General features: G+C 54.6%; 4 protein-coding genes across 6 annotated transcripts in view; all 4 read left to right on the forward strand.

Moving 5' to 3' along the window:
• The window catches only part of slc31a1 (solute carrier family 31 member 1), a 22,844-nt gene extending 10,990 nt beyond the window's left edge, over positions 1-11,854 (forward strand). For both annotated transcript variants that reach the window (XM_008402607.2, XM_008402606.2), the window contains one exon: positions 10,818-11,854. In XM_008402607.2, the coding sequence (XP_008400829.1) occupies positions 10,818-11,019 (202 nt within the window). In that variant the 3' untranslated portion in view covers positions 11,020-11,854. The remainder of the gene's footprint in view (positions 1-10,817) is intronic.
• On the forward strand, positions 6-1,829 carry LOC103460450 (solute carrier family 25 member 46-like; the record flags this gene model as incomplete). Its single annotated transcript, XM_008402622.2, has 6 exons — positions 6-149; positions 215-292; positions 364-464; positions 541-597; positions 851-908; positions 1,006-1,829. Coding segments are annotated over 6 exons (1,035 nt in total), but the record flags the coding sequence as incomplete, so codon positions are not given.
• On the forward strand, positions 3,662-9,539 carry wdr36 (WD repeat domain 36). The gene is made up of 22 exons (XM_008402605.2): positions 3,662-4,352; positions 4,528-4,555; positions 4,637-4,737; positions 4,814-4,931; positions 5,004-5,136; positions 5,215-5,269; positions 5,469-5,601; positions 6,104-6,279; positions 6,349-6,469; positions 6,536-6,601; positions 6,691-6,780; positions 7,189-7,331; positions 7,409-7,526; positions 7,594-7,759; positions 7,832-7,940; positions 8,025-8,104; positions 8,180-8,287; positions 8,362-8,593; positions 8,664-8,783; positions 8,869-8,950; positions 9,090-9,277; positions 9,360-9,539. The coding sequence occupies exons 1-22, from the start codon at positions 4,206-4,208 to the stop codon at positions 9,507-9,509; spliced, it is 2,664 nt and encodes an 887-aa protein (XP_008400827.1). The 5' UTR covers positions 3,662-4,205; the 3' UTR covers positions 9,510-9,539.
• Positions 11,855-12,249: 395 nt separating the features above from the next.
• On the forward strand, positions 12,250-13,343 carry LOC103460442 (solute carrier family 25 member 46). Of its 2 annotated transcripts, none has more exons than XM_008402609.2 (2): positions 12,250-12,911; positions 13,049-13,343. In XM_008402609.2, exons 1-2 carry the CDS (start codon positions 12,659-12,661, stop codon positions 13,132-13,134), a joined length of 339 nt encoding a protein of 112 aa, XP_008400831.1. In that variant the 5' UTR covers positions 12,250-12,658; the 3' UTR covers positions 13,135-13,343. The 2 variants fall into 2 exon arrangements, with proteins under 2 accessions (XP_008400831.1, XP_008400830.1); XM_008402608.2 differs by having other exon boundaries at positions 12,267-12,911; positions 13,044-13,342.
• The last annotated feature ends 6 nt before the right edge of the window (positions 13,344-13,349 follow it).

Here is a 13,349-nt window from a genome sequence, read left to right on the forward strand (position 1 = left end):
CTCTGGTTCTGGATCAGAACCGGACCCTGGTTCTGGACCAGACCCAGACCCGAGGAGCTGGACCCCTGACCCGGTGTGTCTGTCTCAGCAGTCTGTTCACGGAGAACGTCTTGGCCCACCCCTGCATCGTGTTCCGGCGCCAGTGCCAGGTACGTCAGCAGCACCTCAGGTCACATGGTGTCCGTGCTTAGCTCTGATTGGCTGTCTGCCTCAGGTCAACTACCACGGCCGCTGCTACCACCTGACCCCGTTCAGCGCCGTCGGCGTCATGTACGCCATCACCAGGGCCCAGGTGAGCTGATCTGCGTCCTGATTGGTGGCTGAGGGATCATGTGACCAATCAGAGGCCTGCTCTGTCTGCAGGGGCTGAAGGCTCTGTGGAAGGGCATGGGCAGCACCTTCATCGTCCACGGCATCGCCCTGGGCGCGGAGGGCGTCATCAGCGAGTTCACGCCGTTACCACGGTAACCACCCCGCCGCCACGCGCTGCTGAGGCTCTGCTGAGGTTCTGGTTCTGATTCTGCTGCTCTGTTCCTGCAGGGAGCTTCCTCACAGCTGGAGCTGGAAGCAGCTGGCCGGACACCTGCTGCTCAAAGGGTCGGTACTGCCGGGCCGGGTCGGGTCGGGAGGTTCTGCTGGGCCAGACTAAAAGTCCTGTAGCAGTCTGTGTTACTGCCACTTGGACTGGGCCTCTGACTGAAGGCGCAGAAGCTCGTCTTTCACTGTAACACGAATTGGTCAGCGTTCGGTTCGGATCTGGTCCCGGTTCTGACCCGGCCCGTTTCCCGGGTCCAGCCTGCTTCAGAAGTTTTCACCAGTTTCACTGAGCTAGCATGTCTGTGTCCTGCAGGCTAACCGCTGTGGTGGCGCTACCGTTCTACTGCGCTAGCCTCATCGAGACCGTCCAGGTGAGTCCTCACCTGACCCCAACGCTTCACTTCCTGTAGCAGCGGGTGGTTCAGGTCCCCCCCTGACCTCTGACCCCATCCTGACCTCTGTCCCCAGAGTGAGATCGTCCGGGACGAGTCGTCCTCCGGCCTGCTGGACTGCGTCCGTGAGGGTCTGACGCGGCTGCTGGGCGTCGGCGCCCCTCACAGCCGCCGCCTGCTTCCTCTCAGCTACCTGCTGCTTCCTGTGGCCGCCCACGCCGTCCTGCGCTACGCGGTGGCGGCCTCCGTCCAGCGGGCGGTGCTGTGGCTGCAGCAGCGCGGCGAGAAGCGGCGCCCGATCCCGTCCGACCCGCTGGACGCCTACTTCCCGGAGCTGGCGGCGGCGTGGGCGGGGTCTCTGGCGGCGGACGTGCTGCTGTTCCCCCTGGAGACGGTGCTGCACCGCCTCGGCCTGCAGGGGACGCGCACCATCATCGACGCCACGGACGGGGCGCAGGCGGCGGGGAGCGGCGGCAGCCCGCTGGTGCTGCCGGTCAACACGCAGTACGACGGCCTGGCGGACTGCCTGCACGCCATCCGGAGGAAGGAAGGCGCCGCCGGCTTCTACCGCGGCTTCGGCGCGCTGCTGGCGCAGTACTCGCTGCACGGCGCGCTGCTGGCCGCCGCCAGGACGCTGCTCAGGGTGGTGCTGCTGGACGCCAAGGCCTGCTGAGGCGTCGCCATGGAGACCACAGGACTGGCTGGTAATTAATCTGCACACTGGAGGTTGATCATCCTCTCCTCTGATCACCATGGAAACCATTTGTTGTCTTCCTATTGGCTGCTGGGAAACACACCTGATGTATAAAAGTGTAAAAATGAGATGTTGTCTGTGAAAATGTGGATTCAGATTAAATTATTTGTGATTCGTTGATGAATAAATACAGAATTTAAAATAAATCGGTTGTCAGGAAACAAACTCTTCCTCTTCCACATACTTACAGTGGAGCATTCTGGGTAATTACCCAGTCAGATTGCTCAGTAAGCTGACTGGATGGGGGAGGAGCCGTCAGGAGTCTGATCGACCAATCAGGAGAGTCCGCTCCTCCTCCAGGTGTTTCCTTGGTGCCGGTTTGTTCTCCGGAGCCCAGAGAGCCGCAGGTTGGCGGTCCGGCGGCGTGGGCGGGCCGTGAGGGTCGTGACCCGCCCCCAGAGTCACCGCAGCCCCCCGACTGGAAGCTGTTGTTGTTTTTACCTCCGTGGAAAACGAACCGTTTAGCTTCCGCACTTCCCAGATCTTCCCAGATCTTCCCAGATCTCTGTCGTTCCAGCTGTTAAAACTGCTCAACACGTCGTAACCTGTTTTTCCGAGCCGCCTTCAAACGCAACGCGAACGCTGAGACGCTCGGAGAGCAGCTGCTGGGCGGAGCTGCTCAGGTGTGATCTGATCAAGCTGGTTTGGTTTCTGAGAGTTTCAGCCAATCACATTCAGACAGTCAGTAAGATTCACCCTAATTGGCTGAATCTTAAACTGAAAGCACCAAATCAGATTTAGTTTTGTATAATATGATCCCTGCGTGACATTGTGGTCCAGTTGGTGGCGGCGACGTGATGTTTGGAGCAAAATGACGTCATCACCCAACATTATAACTTCTCATATCTCATAAGGGGAAGCTGCACTAACGGAGCAGAGGTCGGGGGACGCTGACCTCTGGATGACCTAAAGAATCATTTTTAACATCTCGGAAACCAAACGGAGCTCTAACCATTCAGACTATTTGCTGCACAGCTGTAGGAGCCGTTTATCGCCACCAGGGGGCGTGTTTAGTGTCTGATGGGTTATTTAGGGTCAACCTGTTCAGGTGTTGATAGGTTAGGGTTAGGTTTTCTACTGGGCTTGGTTTCCCTTCTCTGCTGGGGGCCGGAGTCGGTTTGTACCAGAACAACTGAGACGACTGCAGGAGAGCCTGGATGTAAAAATGTGTTGTTTTCCAGAAAACACAACCAAATAATCCTCTCTGGGTTCTTCACAGAAAAAATCCAGGAAGGATTATARTCCGTATTTTCCTGACTATAAGCCACAACAACAAAGTTTTTATTTTTAAACCAGTAAACATATAAGCCTCAGATTTCTCTGCCGCTCCAGGTTTTCCACACGATGCAGCAGCAGCAGAGGGGAACGAACAGCAACATCTGGGTCAGAACAGGTCGACTGAATATCACATTTATTACAGTGAAAAACAAAAAGTTTCCAAGTTTAGATTTAACTGAACTGATTAGTTTCTGAACCGTAACAAAGTTCTGATCCTTCGTGTTGCTACTAGCTAAATGTGCTAAATGAAAATGGGCTCCTTCTTCTTCTTCTTTAGATTTCAACAGCAGCTTGCATCCATTATTGTTGCTCTACTGCCACCTACTGGATCCTAATATCTTTACCTCAGATTCTCATAATGATCCCAGGATTATTAAAAAAAAACAAAAAATCTTCTTTTTCCCCTCAATGCTATTTAACTGATCAACATTCTCAAATTTCAATTCCCTATTAAAACCTAATTCCGTTTTAATGGCCGCTTTCTACTTTTATTTCCAATTATTCACTTCCTGGTAAAGTGAATCATTGGAAAAATCCACATAAAGTCCAGAAAATACGGTAAATGAAAAAAACAATCTGAATGCTCTCTGGTATTGTTCAGGGGACCGGACCGAATGTGGAGGCGGGCCGGATCCGGCCCGCGGGCCGTAGTTTGGGGACCACTGATCTAAATGGAAACAGTGAGACAATGGACATTGTTCTGACAATAAATGACTTTATTTTATGTCAAACGGAAGATCGGCATCATGAATTCAGCCTTTCAAGAACAACCACCAGTAAAATACCGGATGTTAGCAGTAAAATACCGGATGTTAGCAGTAAAATACCGGATGTTAGCAGCTACAGCAGCAAAACGCAAAGGATTTTTCACAGTTTTTCCCCAAACTAACCGACTGAGGTGAGTTAAACTGTTGGCTGTCAGCTAATGTTGGCTAACAGGTGCCTAGCTAACACCTTAAGCTTGTTAGCTATAGCTGTACCGCCGCCTCTCATTGTTTATAGTCATATAATTTACTGATTTTATTCATCACCGTGACAGACGCCATTTTTATCCTCAAAAGGGACGGAAGCGTGTCTCACCGAAATGTTTCCCCCTCGGGGCGGAACCCGTGTTCTGTCCCGCTGTGTTTCCAGTCGGACAGAGTTCCTCGGCGCTCCTCCATGTGTGAGCTGGGCTCGCGCTCCGCTCTCGGTTCTTCCCGGTTCTGTTTGTTTGTTTGTTGTTCATTAGCGGGACTGAGAACATGCCGCGCGCCGGAAGCGCCCTGTTCTCCGGGTTCCGGGTTCTGGGTCTCTACTCCAACCACGTGCCGCACGCGCTCCGGTACCACCAGAAGCACCGGGAGTTCTACGTGGTGACGTCAGTGGGGAAAAGCTTCCACACGTTTAACGTAAGATAAAAGTGATCGATGCTGATTATTGGAGTTTAATCTGATGGTGATCCGTAACTATTGGCAACCAAGCAGGGGAGAGGGGTGACGTCACAGTGGGAGGATGGATGGGGGTTGTATGTTTGTCAGATGGCTAGTGATGATGTCACAGCTCACCTGTCCTGGTTTCCTGCAGGTGAGCCGCCTGGGGATCGTTTGTGTCAGTGAGTATCGGAACTTTGCTCTGATGATGCGGCGGATCGATTCCCTCTGATTGGCTGTGGTGTAACACTGTGGTCGCCTAGGTAACAGCCTGCCCGATGACATCACGTGTCTGGCGGCTGACCGGATGCTGGTGTTCGCCGCCAGCGGAACGACGGTCTGCGCCTTCGCCAGGAGCAAAGAGGCAGGAGGAACTTCCTGTTGCTGCTGCCGCGTCACTTCGCGGCTGCGCATAAAGCTCTGTTTGAATCTCCGCCCAGGTGGTGATGCGTTACCATGGACACAAACAGGAAGTGCGGCTGCTGCTGCCGCTGGGCGACCACCTGGTCTCCGCCGACAGCAGTGGTGACGTCATCGTGTGGGACGTACAGGGAGGAGGTGAGCAAAGGGGGCGGGGCTTCAGCACTCACCTGAGCTAGCTTCCATCACGGTCTGCTTTGTGGCCCGCAGACATCTACCTGCAGCTGAACTTTGACCCGGCGACCTTCGACGTGTCGGCCATGATGCACCCGAGCACGTACCTGAACAAGGTGCTGCTGGGCAGCCGCCAGGGGGCGCTGCAGCTGTGGAACATCAGGACCAGGTGGGGGGGGGGGGCCGCCGTCACCACTCTGCTCTGTGTTGCCATGGCGATGCTCACCGGCCTCCTTTTCCTCCTCAGTAAGCTGCTGTTCACGTTTCCCGGCTGGTCGGCGGCGGTCACCGTCCTGCAGCAGGTCAGAGGTCGGCTGCTTGATCCTGATTGGTCGGTGGTCTGTGGGGGCGGGGCTTGCTTTGGTTCTACTGAATGTAATGAGTTACTGTGGCTAACGTGAAGCTCAGCGCTGTTCGCGTTCCTGACATTGAGTGAATTGAGTTTTCTGGAGAGGTAACCCTAGCAACCGTTGTCATGTCCATCTGCTCCCCCCCCCCCAGAGTCCAGCAGTGGATGTGGTGGGCGTCGGCACGGCAACCGGACGCATCATCATCCACAACATCCGCCTGGATGAGACGCTGATGAGCTTCACCCAGGACTGGGGACCAATCAGCACGCTGGCTTTCAGGACAGGTAGGCTCACCTGAGCGGGTCCAGTAGCTGGTCCGTTAGCATCCGTTAGCGGGTCTGTTGGCTAACAGACACGGAACAGCTAACGCTAGCATCCGTTAGCGGGTCTGTTGGCTAACAGACACGGAACAGCTAACGCTAGCATCCGCTAGCGGGTCTGTTAGCTAACAGACACGGAACAGCTAATGCTAGCATCCGTTAGCGGGTCTGTTAGCTAACAGACACGGAACAGCTAACGCTAGCATCCGTTAGCGGGTTTGTTGGCTAACAGACACGGAACAGCTAACGCTAGCATCCGTTAGCGGGTCTGTTAGCTAACAGTCACGGAACAGCTAACGCTAGCATCCGTTAGCAGGTCTGTTAGCCTCCAACATTTAGTGTCTGTTAGCGGGTCGGTTAGCGTCTGTTAGCATTAGTGGGTCTGTTAGCACGTCCATTAGCACATGCTAGCGCGTCTGTTAGCGTTATCGGGTCCAGGCATTCCAGGTGTTCTGCTCTCCCCCAGACGGGCCTCCCATCATGGCTTCTGGCAGTCCGCAGGGACACATTGCATTGTGGGACTTGGAGCGTCAGCAGTTGGTCGCCCAGCAGAGACACGCCCACCGAACTGCTGTTGCCGCGGCGACGTTCCTTCATGGAGAGCCGCTGCTGGTCACCAACGGAGCCGACAACGCTATCAAGGTAAGCGACCTGAAGTGACCAAGTCGCTCTGTTTTGGATGCTGTGACCTTTAACCTTTGTCTTCATCAGGTCTGGATATTTGACCAGGAGGGCGGCGGGGCCAGACTGCTCCGGTGCCGACAGGGCCACAGCGCTCCGCCCACCACCATCCATCACCACGGCAACGATGGGAAGAACATCCTGAGCGCAGGTAAGAGAACCAGCTGGTTCCCAGTCGGGTTCCCAGTCTCACCAGAGCCTCTGCTGCCCCCCGCAGGTCAGGACGGCTCCCTGCAGTCCTTCTCCACCGTCCACGAGCGTTTCAACAAGAACCTGGGTCACGGTCAGTCCAGCACCAGGAGCCGCTCCGGGGTCACCTGGTTGCCATGGCTACAGTCCGCTGGGTCTACAGCAAATGCTTTTCTGTTTCAGGATCCATCAGCAAGAAGAAAGAGAAGAAGAAGAAAAAAGGGTTGACTTACGAAGAGCTGCGGCTTCCTGCTGTCACAGCGCTGGCCTCAGGTGGGATTTACCTGGCAGCTAATGAGGCTAACGGTGGCTAATGGCAGCTATTTTTGGCTAATGATGGCTATTAAGGGCTAATGGCGGCTAATAGAGCCTAACGGTGGCTAATGGCGGCTAGTGGCTGTTAACGGCGGCTAATGGCGGCTAATAGAGCCTAACGGTGGCTAATGGTGGCTAATGGCGGCTCGCTGTTGGGCTGCAGCAGCACAGAAATAGTCGCCAAATTTTTCACTAGTTGTTTCGATCTCTGAAAAGCAAAATGTTGACGGTGTGGATAAATTGAAACATGGCTTCTTTCCTCCTGATAACCCCGCCCCCCGTGACTCTTGGCCCCGCCCAGTTTTTTTTAGTTAGTTACAATGATTCCATTTATCCTCTCTCTCTCTCGCTCGCCCCCCTCTCCAGCCGTCGCTCGCCAGTCGGACTGGGACGGCATCGTGGCGCTCCACCGCGGCCGCCTCGCCGCTTCCACCTGGAGCTACCACAGGTGCACCATGGGAGCTCATCACCTGAAGCCTCCTGCTGTCAGGAAGAATGCTGTTGCCACGGTAACGGTGTGACATCGACGCTTGTGCGTCTAAGCCCCGCCCCTGTTGGTTTACCCAATGACTTCCTGTCTTTCCAGGCTGTTGACATCACTTCCTGCGGGAACTTCGCTGTGATTGGCTCGTCCTGTGGACGTGTGGACGTCTACAACCTGCAGTCTGGTCTGCACCGTGGTTGCTACGGTGACGAGGAGAAAGGTGAGCCTGGTCCGTCTGATTGGTCGGCAAAATGCCTGTCCCTTTAACCCCGCCCCCTGTCCTGCAGCGCACAGCGGCGTGGTGCGAGGCGTCGCCACGGATACGCTGAACCAGCTGACTGTCAGCTGCGGCTCTGATTGGCTGCTGAAGTTCTGGCGCTTTAAGACGAGGAAGCAGGAAGTGGTTCTGAGGCTGGGCGCCGCGCCGGCCAGCCTGAGGCTTCACAGAGACAGGTCAGACACGAACTGAGCATGCTCAGTGCGCGCCTCCGCGGCCGCTCACTCACCCGCCCCCTGCTTCCCCAGTGGGATGGTCGCCATGGCGATGGACGACTTCACGCTGGTGGTGGTGGACGTGGAGACCAGACGGATCGTCAGGAAGTTCGCAGGTCACCATGGCAACGTCACTGACATGGTGGGCAGCTGCTGATCACTGATTGGTTCTGGTTGGTTCTGACCCGTTCTGACTCGCTGTCCTCCATCTTGGTTTCCTCCCAAGACCTTCAGCCCAGATGGCCGCTGGCTAGTTACCACGGCGATGGACTGCACCGTCAGGACCTGGGACCTCCCCTCTGGCAGGTGAGCTGTGACATCATCGACTAGAAGCAGGAAGCCCCGCCCTCTCGTTAACTGATGGTCTTCCTCTCTCCTCAGTCTGGTCGACTGCTTCCTGGTTGCCATGGCGCCGGTCGGCGTTTCCATGTCGCCGACCGGAGACTTCCTGGCGACGGCGCATGTGGACAGTCTGGGCGTTTACCTCTGGTGTGGACCAATCACAGAGCAGCGTCTGGTTGGGTCTTGTTTCAGCCAATCACAGTCCAGCTCTTCTTCTCCAGGACCAATAGGAGCCTGTGTGGGCCGGTGGGGCTCCGCCCCCTCCCAGCTGACTACCAACCAGAGGAGGAGACGCTGCCCAGCGCCGCCGCCGCCCTGACTGAACAGGAAGTGACCTCAGAGGAGCCTGATGATGCGTTCCAGTCAGCTGAGCAGCTGGGGGCGGAGCTTGTGACGCTGTCACTGATGCCCGAGTCTCGGTGGAAAAGTCTGCTGCACCTGGATGCCATCAAGGTGAGCTGGGTGGCGACGGCTGCAGGTGAGACCAGCTGACCCCTCCCTCACCTGTTGCTGCTGCTTACAGAGGAGGAACAGACCGCTGGCGCCCCCTGCTGCTCCGCCCACCGCCCCCTTCTTCCTGCCAACACGTCCTGGTCTGACGCCTCAGTTCGCGTTGCCCTCGACAACCAAGGAGGACTCACAGGTAAGCCAATCAGAGGCCAGCCCCTCCCCAGCCTGTTTCTGTCACCTGAGCCGGGGTGTCTAAACATGGCCGTGTTTCCTGTCAGTCCAAGGTGCTGCCCTGGGGTTCGCTGGCGCAGAGGTCAGAGTTCGCAGCGGCTCTGGAGTCGGCTCTGGACACCGGGTCATGTGAGTCTATCTTTACCCTTCAAAATAAAAGCATCATTCTAACTAACTCCAATTTGAGGTTTATTTGAATTAGAAAGATGTTTCAGTTAGACTTTTATTTTGATAATCTGTGGTGAACTTCCTGTATCCGTGGTTCTAGTCGATCGGCCGCTGAGGCTCCTGAAGGATTGTGGGCCGGCGGGCGTTTCCGTGGAGCTCACCTGTCTGACGTCAGCAGGGGGCGGAGCCAACAGCCTCCTGCTCGCCTTCATCCAGATGGTGGACGGCATGCTGGCCAGTGGGCGGGACTTCGACCTGGCTCACGCTTACCTGGCTCTGTTCCTGAAGGTGAGCCAGTCGGAGCACAGCTTTTATTGTGAAGGAGCCCCCCCAGCTTCCTGTTTACCGGCAGCCTTGTTTTTGTTTTCAGCTCCATCTGCGCACGTTGTCGCAGGACGCTGTTGCCATGGAGACGCTGCTCCGCCTTTCCTCCAGACTGGAGTCTGGGTGGGCGGAGCTTCAAGCATCGTTCGACCAATCACTGTGTCTGCTGTCGTACACAAAGAGCGCACTGCTGTGACACGCACACACACACACACACACACACACACACACACACACACACACACACACACACACACAGTTTGTACCTGAATAAAGTGTTTCCTGTTTCTGCTGGTTGTTGCTCTGTGATCGATTGATCTGGGCTGATGAAGCTCGTCTGCAGAGGTCAGAGGTTATATAAGTGATGTCATGAAACAGAGACCATCATCATCATCATCATCATCATCATCATCATCAGCAGCTTCCTGCCTGGAAGGGAAGCAGAAACTGATTCCTTTCTTTTGTGGTTTGGGGATAAATGTAATGTTTTTCCTCTGGGTCAAAGGTCACCTCCTGGCGATCAGGGCTGGTTTCCATCTGAGGGAAGCCGCAGTATGAATGCAGCTTGTTCATGTTTATTTATCGGATAGAAATAAGTTAATCAGAGCCGTAAATACGACAGGAAACTGATCAGAAAGCCAATAATCGATCGTAACAGCTGGATTTCTAACATTTCTACCTGCTCTGAAAAGGTGTGACCTTTGACCTGTGAGCGCCCGTCTCAGGTCGAGTCAGGAGCCACAGGCCGGTTGCCCCTGGTAACAGGAAGCCCTGAGGTTATTGATCATCTGGTAGAAATGATTTCTGTAATCAGAACCAAATAACGGATATAAATATTTTTATAAATTAACTCTTTATTCGCCTCATTGTTGAGTTTTCAGTCTTCATGTCGTGATTCTGCTGCGTTTTTACCTCTAAAACCTGACGGATTACATCGTCTGCCCAGGTGGGAAGTTGGCTTTGAATGATTAACTGGTTAAAATCCTGGATTAAAAATTCTCAACTGTTTTGGTTGTTTTTAACACAACAGGTGGTTTAAAACTTGGAGCTGATTTCAATGTGCATAAGATGCTGCATGTGCACAACGACTCCGTCATACGGAGCAACAGCATCGACACAAATCCTTCATTTACAAACACTGGATGGAGAAGAACATCTGGTCTGTTATTCACTTAACGTAGCGGTTCTCAACGTGGGCGGTACCGCCCCCCAGGGGGCGTTCAGAGGACGGCAGGGGGCGCTGGCGGACATTTTTACAAAGGGGGGCGCTGGNACAGAGAGAGAGACACGCAGAGAGAGAGAGACACAGAGAGAGACACGAAGAGAGAGAGAGAGACACGCAGAGAGAGAGACACAGAGAGAGACACAGACAGAGAGAGACACAGACAGAGAGAGAATGCATTAGGGGGCGGAGCTTCTTCCAGGGTAAAATGAGGTCAGCATGAAGCTCCGCCCCCTAATGCAGCAGCTTCCTGCTCCTAGCTAACCGCTCTCCTCCCCCCAGGCAGCGGATGCTAAGCCCCGCCCACTTCCTGCAGACGGTGCTGCACGTCGTCCAGGTGGTGGTGAGCTACGTCCTGATGCTCGTCTTCATGACCTACAATGCCTACCTGTGCATCGCCGTGGCGGCCGGCGCCGGCATGGGCTACTTCCTGTTCAGCTGGCAGAAGGCGGTGGTGGTGGACATCACGGAGCACTGCCACTAGCTGGCGTCACCATGGTGACGTCGCCATGGTGACGTCCCGTCATACTGTAGGTTAGCTTTTAAGTCTTCTTAGCCAATCAGAGCGCAGATTATCTGAGGATCACCTGATGTTTGTTTTTGTTTGTTGTAGTGCCATGGCAACCGTAGCTAGCAGGTGGTTAGCAGAGCCACCAACCAATCACCAGACAGGATCGATTAGCTCCACCCAATCACATTTATCCTCCTTTTACTTCCTGTTTACAGTTTTCAGATAAAAATCAAGTAACTTTTTACAGTGAAGCTTATTTTAAAATAATCTTCTGATGGTTTTTCTGGCGACGCCATCGGCCTTAAAGCCGCCGCCCACTGCCTTACCTGACGCCCCCATGATGCCTGTCGCCATGGAGACGGACAGGCCTCAGTGTTGTAGTTTTAGCCAAGTAAGGATCAATTATTGAGCTGCTGTTTTTATTACTGAGGTGGGCGGAGCTAAATGTGGACCAATGAGATTGCAGGGATGTTAGTGAGGCCTCAGTCCTGCTCAGGGAGCCTCTGATTGGCTGCTTTACCTGAAGGAGGGGGGTGGGGGGGGGTAAAGATGGAGGGAAAGCACATTAAAACACTAAATGTTAAAGGTCATGTTCACCTCTGTTTGATGTTATTGATTAGTCTTCATCAATCAAAGTTTACTGATCAGAAGTTGACCTGTTTGGCCTCAACAGCGCCCCCTACGCCAGCTGATGAAGTGCAGAGGTTAAAGGTCGTCTGTGTGATGTTCAATGTTGTGAAGGAAACTTTTACTGTCTGAATTTAAACATCTGCAAAGCTGGAAACAATAAACTCAATGAAGAAGCAAAGTCCCCGAGTCCGTCTGTTCAGAACTGCACCGGGTCGGAACCACCAGAGCCGCCATCTTGTTTTCCAGCTTCTTCAAGGCTGGTTCTGTTCTGGTTCTGACTGTGGAACCTCTGGAGATGATCATGGACAGAGGGATTCTTCATAGAATCAAGGACACTATGGCCGACCTCCTCTTCATCAGAGCGTCTTCAGTCAGAGGCGTCTGCAGGGTCGCTGCAGTACAGGCAGCTACAGGAGATCCTTCCTGCAGACAGCACTAACGCTGAAGAGTCGAATTAAAAACGTTTAATTTCCCTTTGGGATTAATAAAGTATTATTTATTTAAACTTAAATTCAGGTCGACTCCCAGGAGACACGACTGGAAGAAGATCAAGTTCTGGAAAATATTTACTTTTTAACATTAATTTTAATGTTAAAAACAAGTGTTTGAAAATAAACATAATATCAGATATTAATTATAAGCATCCAGATGCACTGCAGGCCGGATGTGATGTAGCATCGATGTGCGCATGCGCATTCCCACAGGGTAGGACGGATCGACGGGCAGCAGCGCTGGACACCTCGGGTTAAATCCCTGTTCCGGACAGCAGGGGGCAGCAGCCGTCCCTCGGTCCTCCAGCTGCCGGAAGTGCAACGGTAGCGAGTGTTTCCGGTGGTAGGAGTGTGTTTTGCAGCGGGTCAGCTCGGTTCGGTCCATCAGGTCGTTCAGGTTCGAGTCCAGCCTCCCCCCCCCCGGCCCTCGGTCCCGGTCCATGCCCGCCTCTGCGCTCTGATCCGCGGTTCTCTCTCGGTCCTTGTTCCTCATGGCCTCCAGAAGGCCGGACAGTTTCGACGGGTACGGGTTCCGGAGCGACCAGCACGGAGCCGGATACCCGGCCCGGAGCTCCGGGACCACCACCGGGCTCTCCGGGGAGCTGCAGCACCACCAGTGGGTCACCAGCCCGCCGGACATCCCGGGCAGCCGGAACCTCCACCCCGGGGAGCGGACGCCGCTGTACGAGGAGGCCGAGCCGGGGTCCCGCTGGGAGGTCCCGCATGCCGCGGGCGTTCCTCCAGGTAGGTCGGTGTTCTGGCCGGAGGGTCCGTGAAGGCATCATGGCAACTGAAGGTTCCGAGAGGTTCCGCTTAGAAACGGTGTGATCTGTGATGTCATCGCGGTTACGTCATGTCGGGTCTCCTCTCTTTCAGAGCAGCTGAACCGGTTCGCTGGGTTCGGGATCGGATTGGTCAGGTCAGAGTTCATCTGCTTCCACTGGTCGCTGTTTTTAGTCCAGAGTGAGAGTCCTGTCCGTAGACCAGCTGCGGTGGCCCACAGGTTCTGGTTCTGATGGTTCTGTAGGTCCATCAGAACATTCAGTCTGTATTTACCCGGACCCCTCAGATCTGGTTCTGGTCCAGAACCAGACCCAGACCCGAGGAGCTGGACCCCTGACCCGGTGTGTCTGTCTCAGCAGTCTGGTTCTGGATCAGAACCGGACTCTGGTTCTGGATCAG

The sequence above is a fragment of the Poecilia reticulata genome, unplaced genomic scaffold (assembly GCF_000633615.1).
Source record: "Poecilia reticulata strain Guanapo unplaced genomic scaffold, Guppy_female_1.0+MT scaffold_241, whole genome shotgun sequence".
NCBI classification, from domain to species: Eukaryota; Metazoa; Chordata; class Actinopteri; order Cyprinodontiformes; family Poeciliidae; genus Poecilia; species Poecilia reticulata.

Coding starts and splice junctions, on each gene's coding strand:
- wdr36 (XM_008402605.2), top strand. CDS start 4,206: ATGCCGCGCGCCGGAAGCGCCCTGTTCTCCGGGTTCCGGGTTCTGGGT. Junction 4,353..4,527: donor AAAGCTTCCACACGTTTAAC/GTAAGATAAAAG, acceptor GGTTTCCTGCAG/GTGAGCCGCCTGGGGATCGT. Junction 7,760..7,831: donor CTGAGGCTTCACAGAGACAG/GTCAGACACGAA, acceptor CTGCTTCCCCAG/TGGGATGGTCGCCATGGCGA.
- LOC103460442 (XM_008402608.2), top strand. CDS start 12,659: ATGGCCTCCAGAAGGCCGGACAGTTTCGACGGGTACGGGTTCCGGAGC. Junction 12,912..13,043: donor TGCCGCGGGCGTTCCTCCAG/GTAGGTCGGTGT, acceptor CCTCTCTTTCAG/AGCAGCTGAACCGGTTCGCT.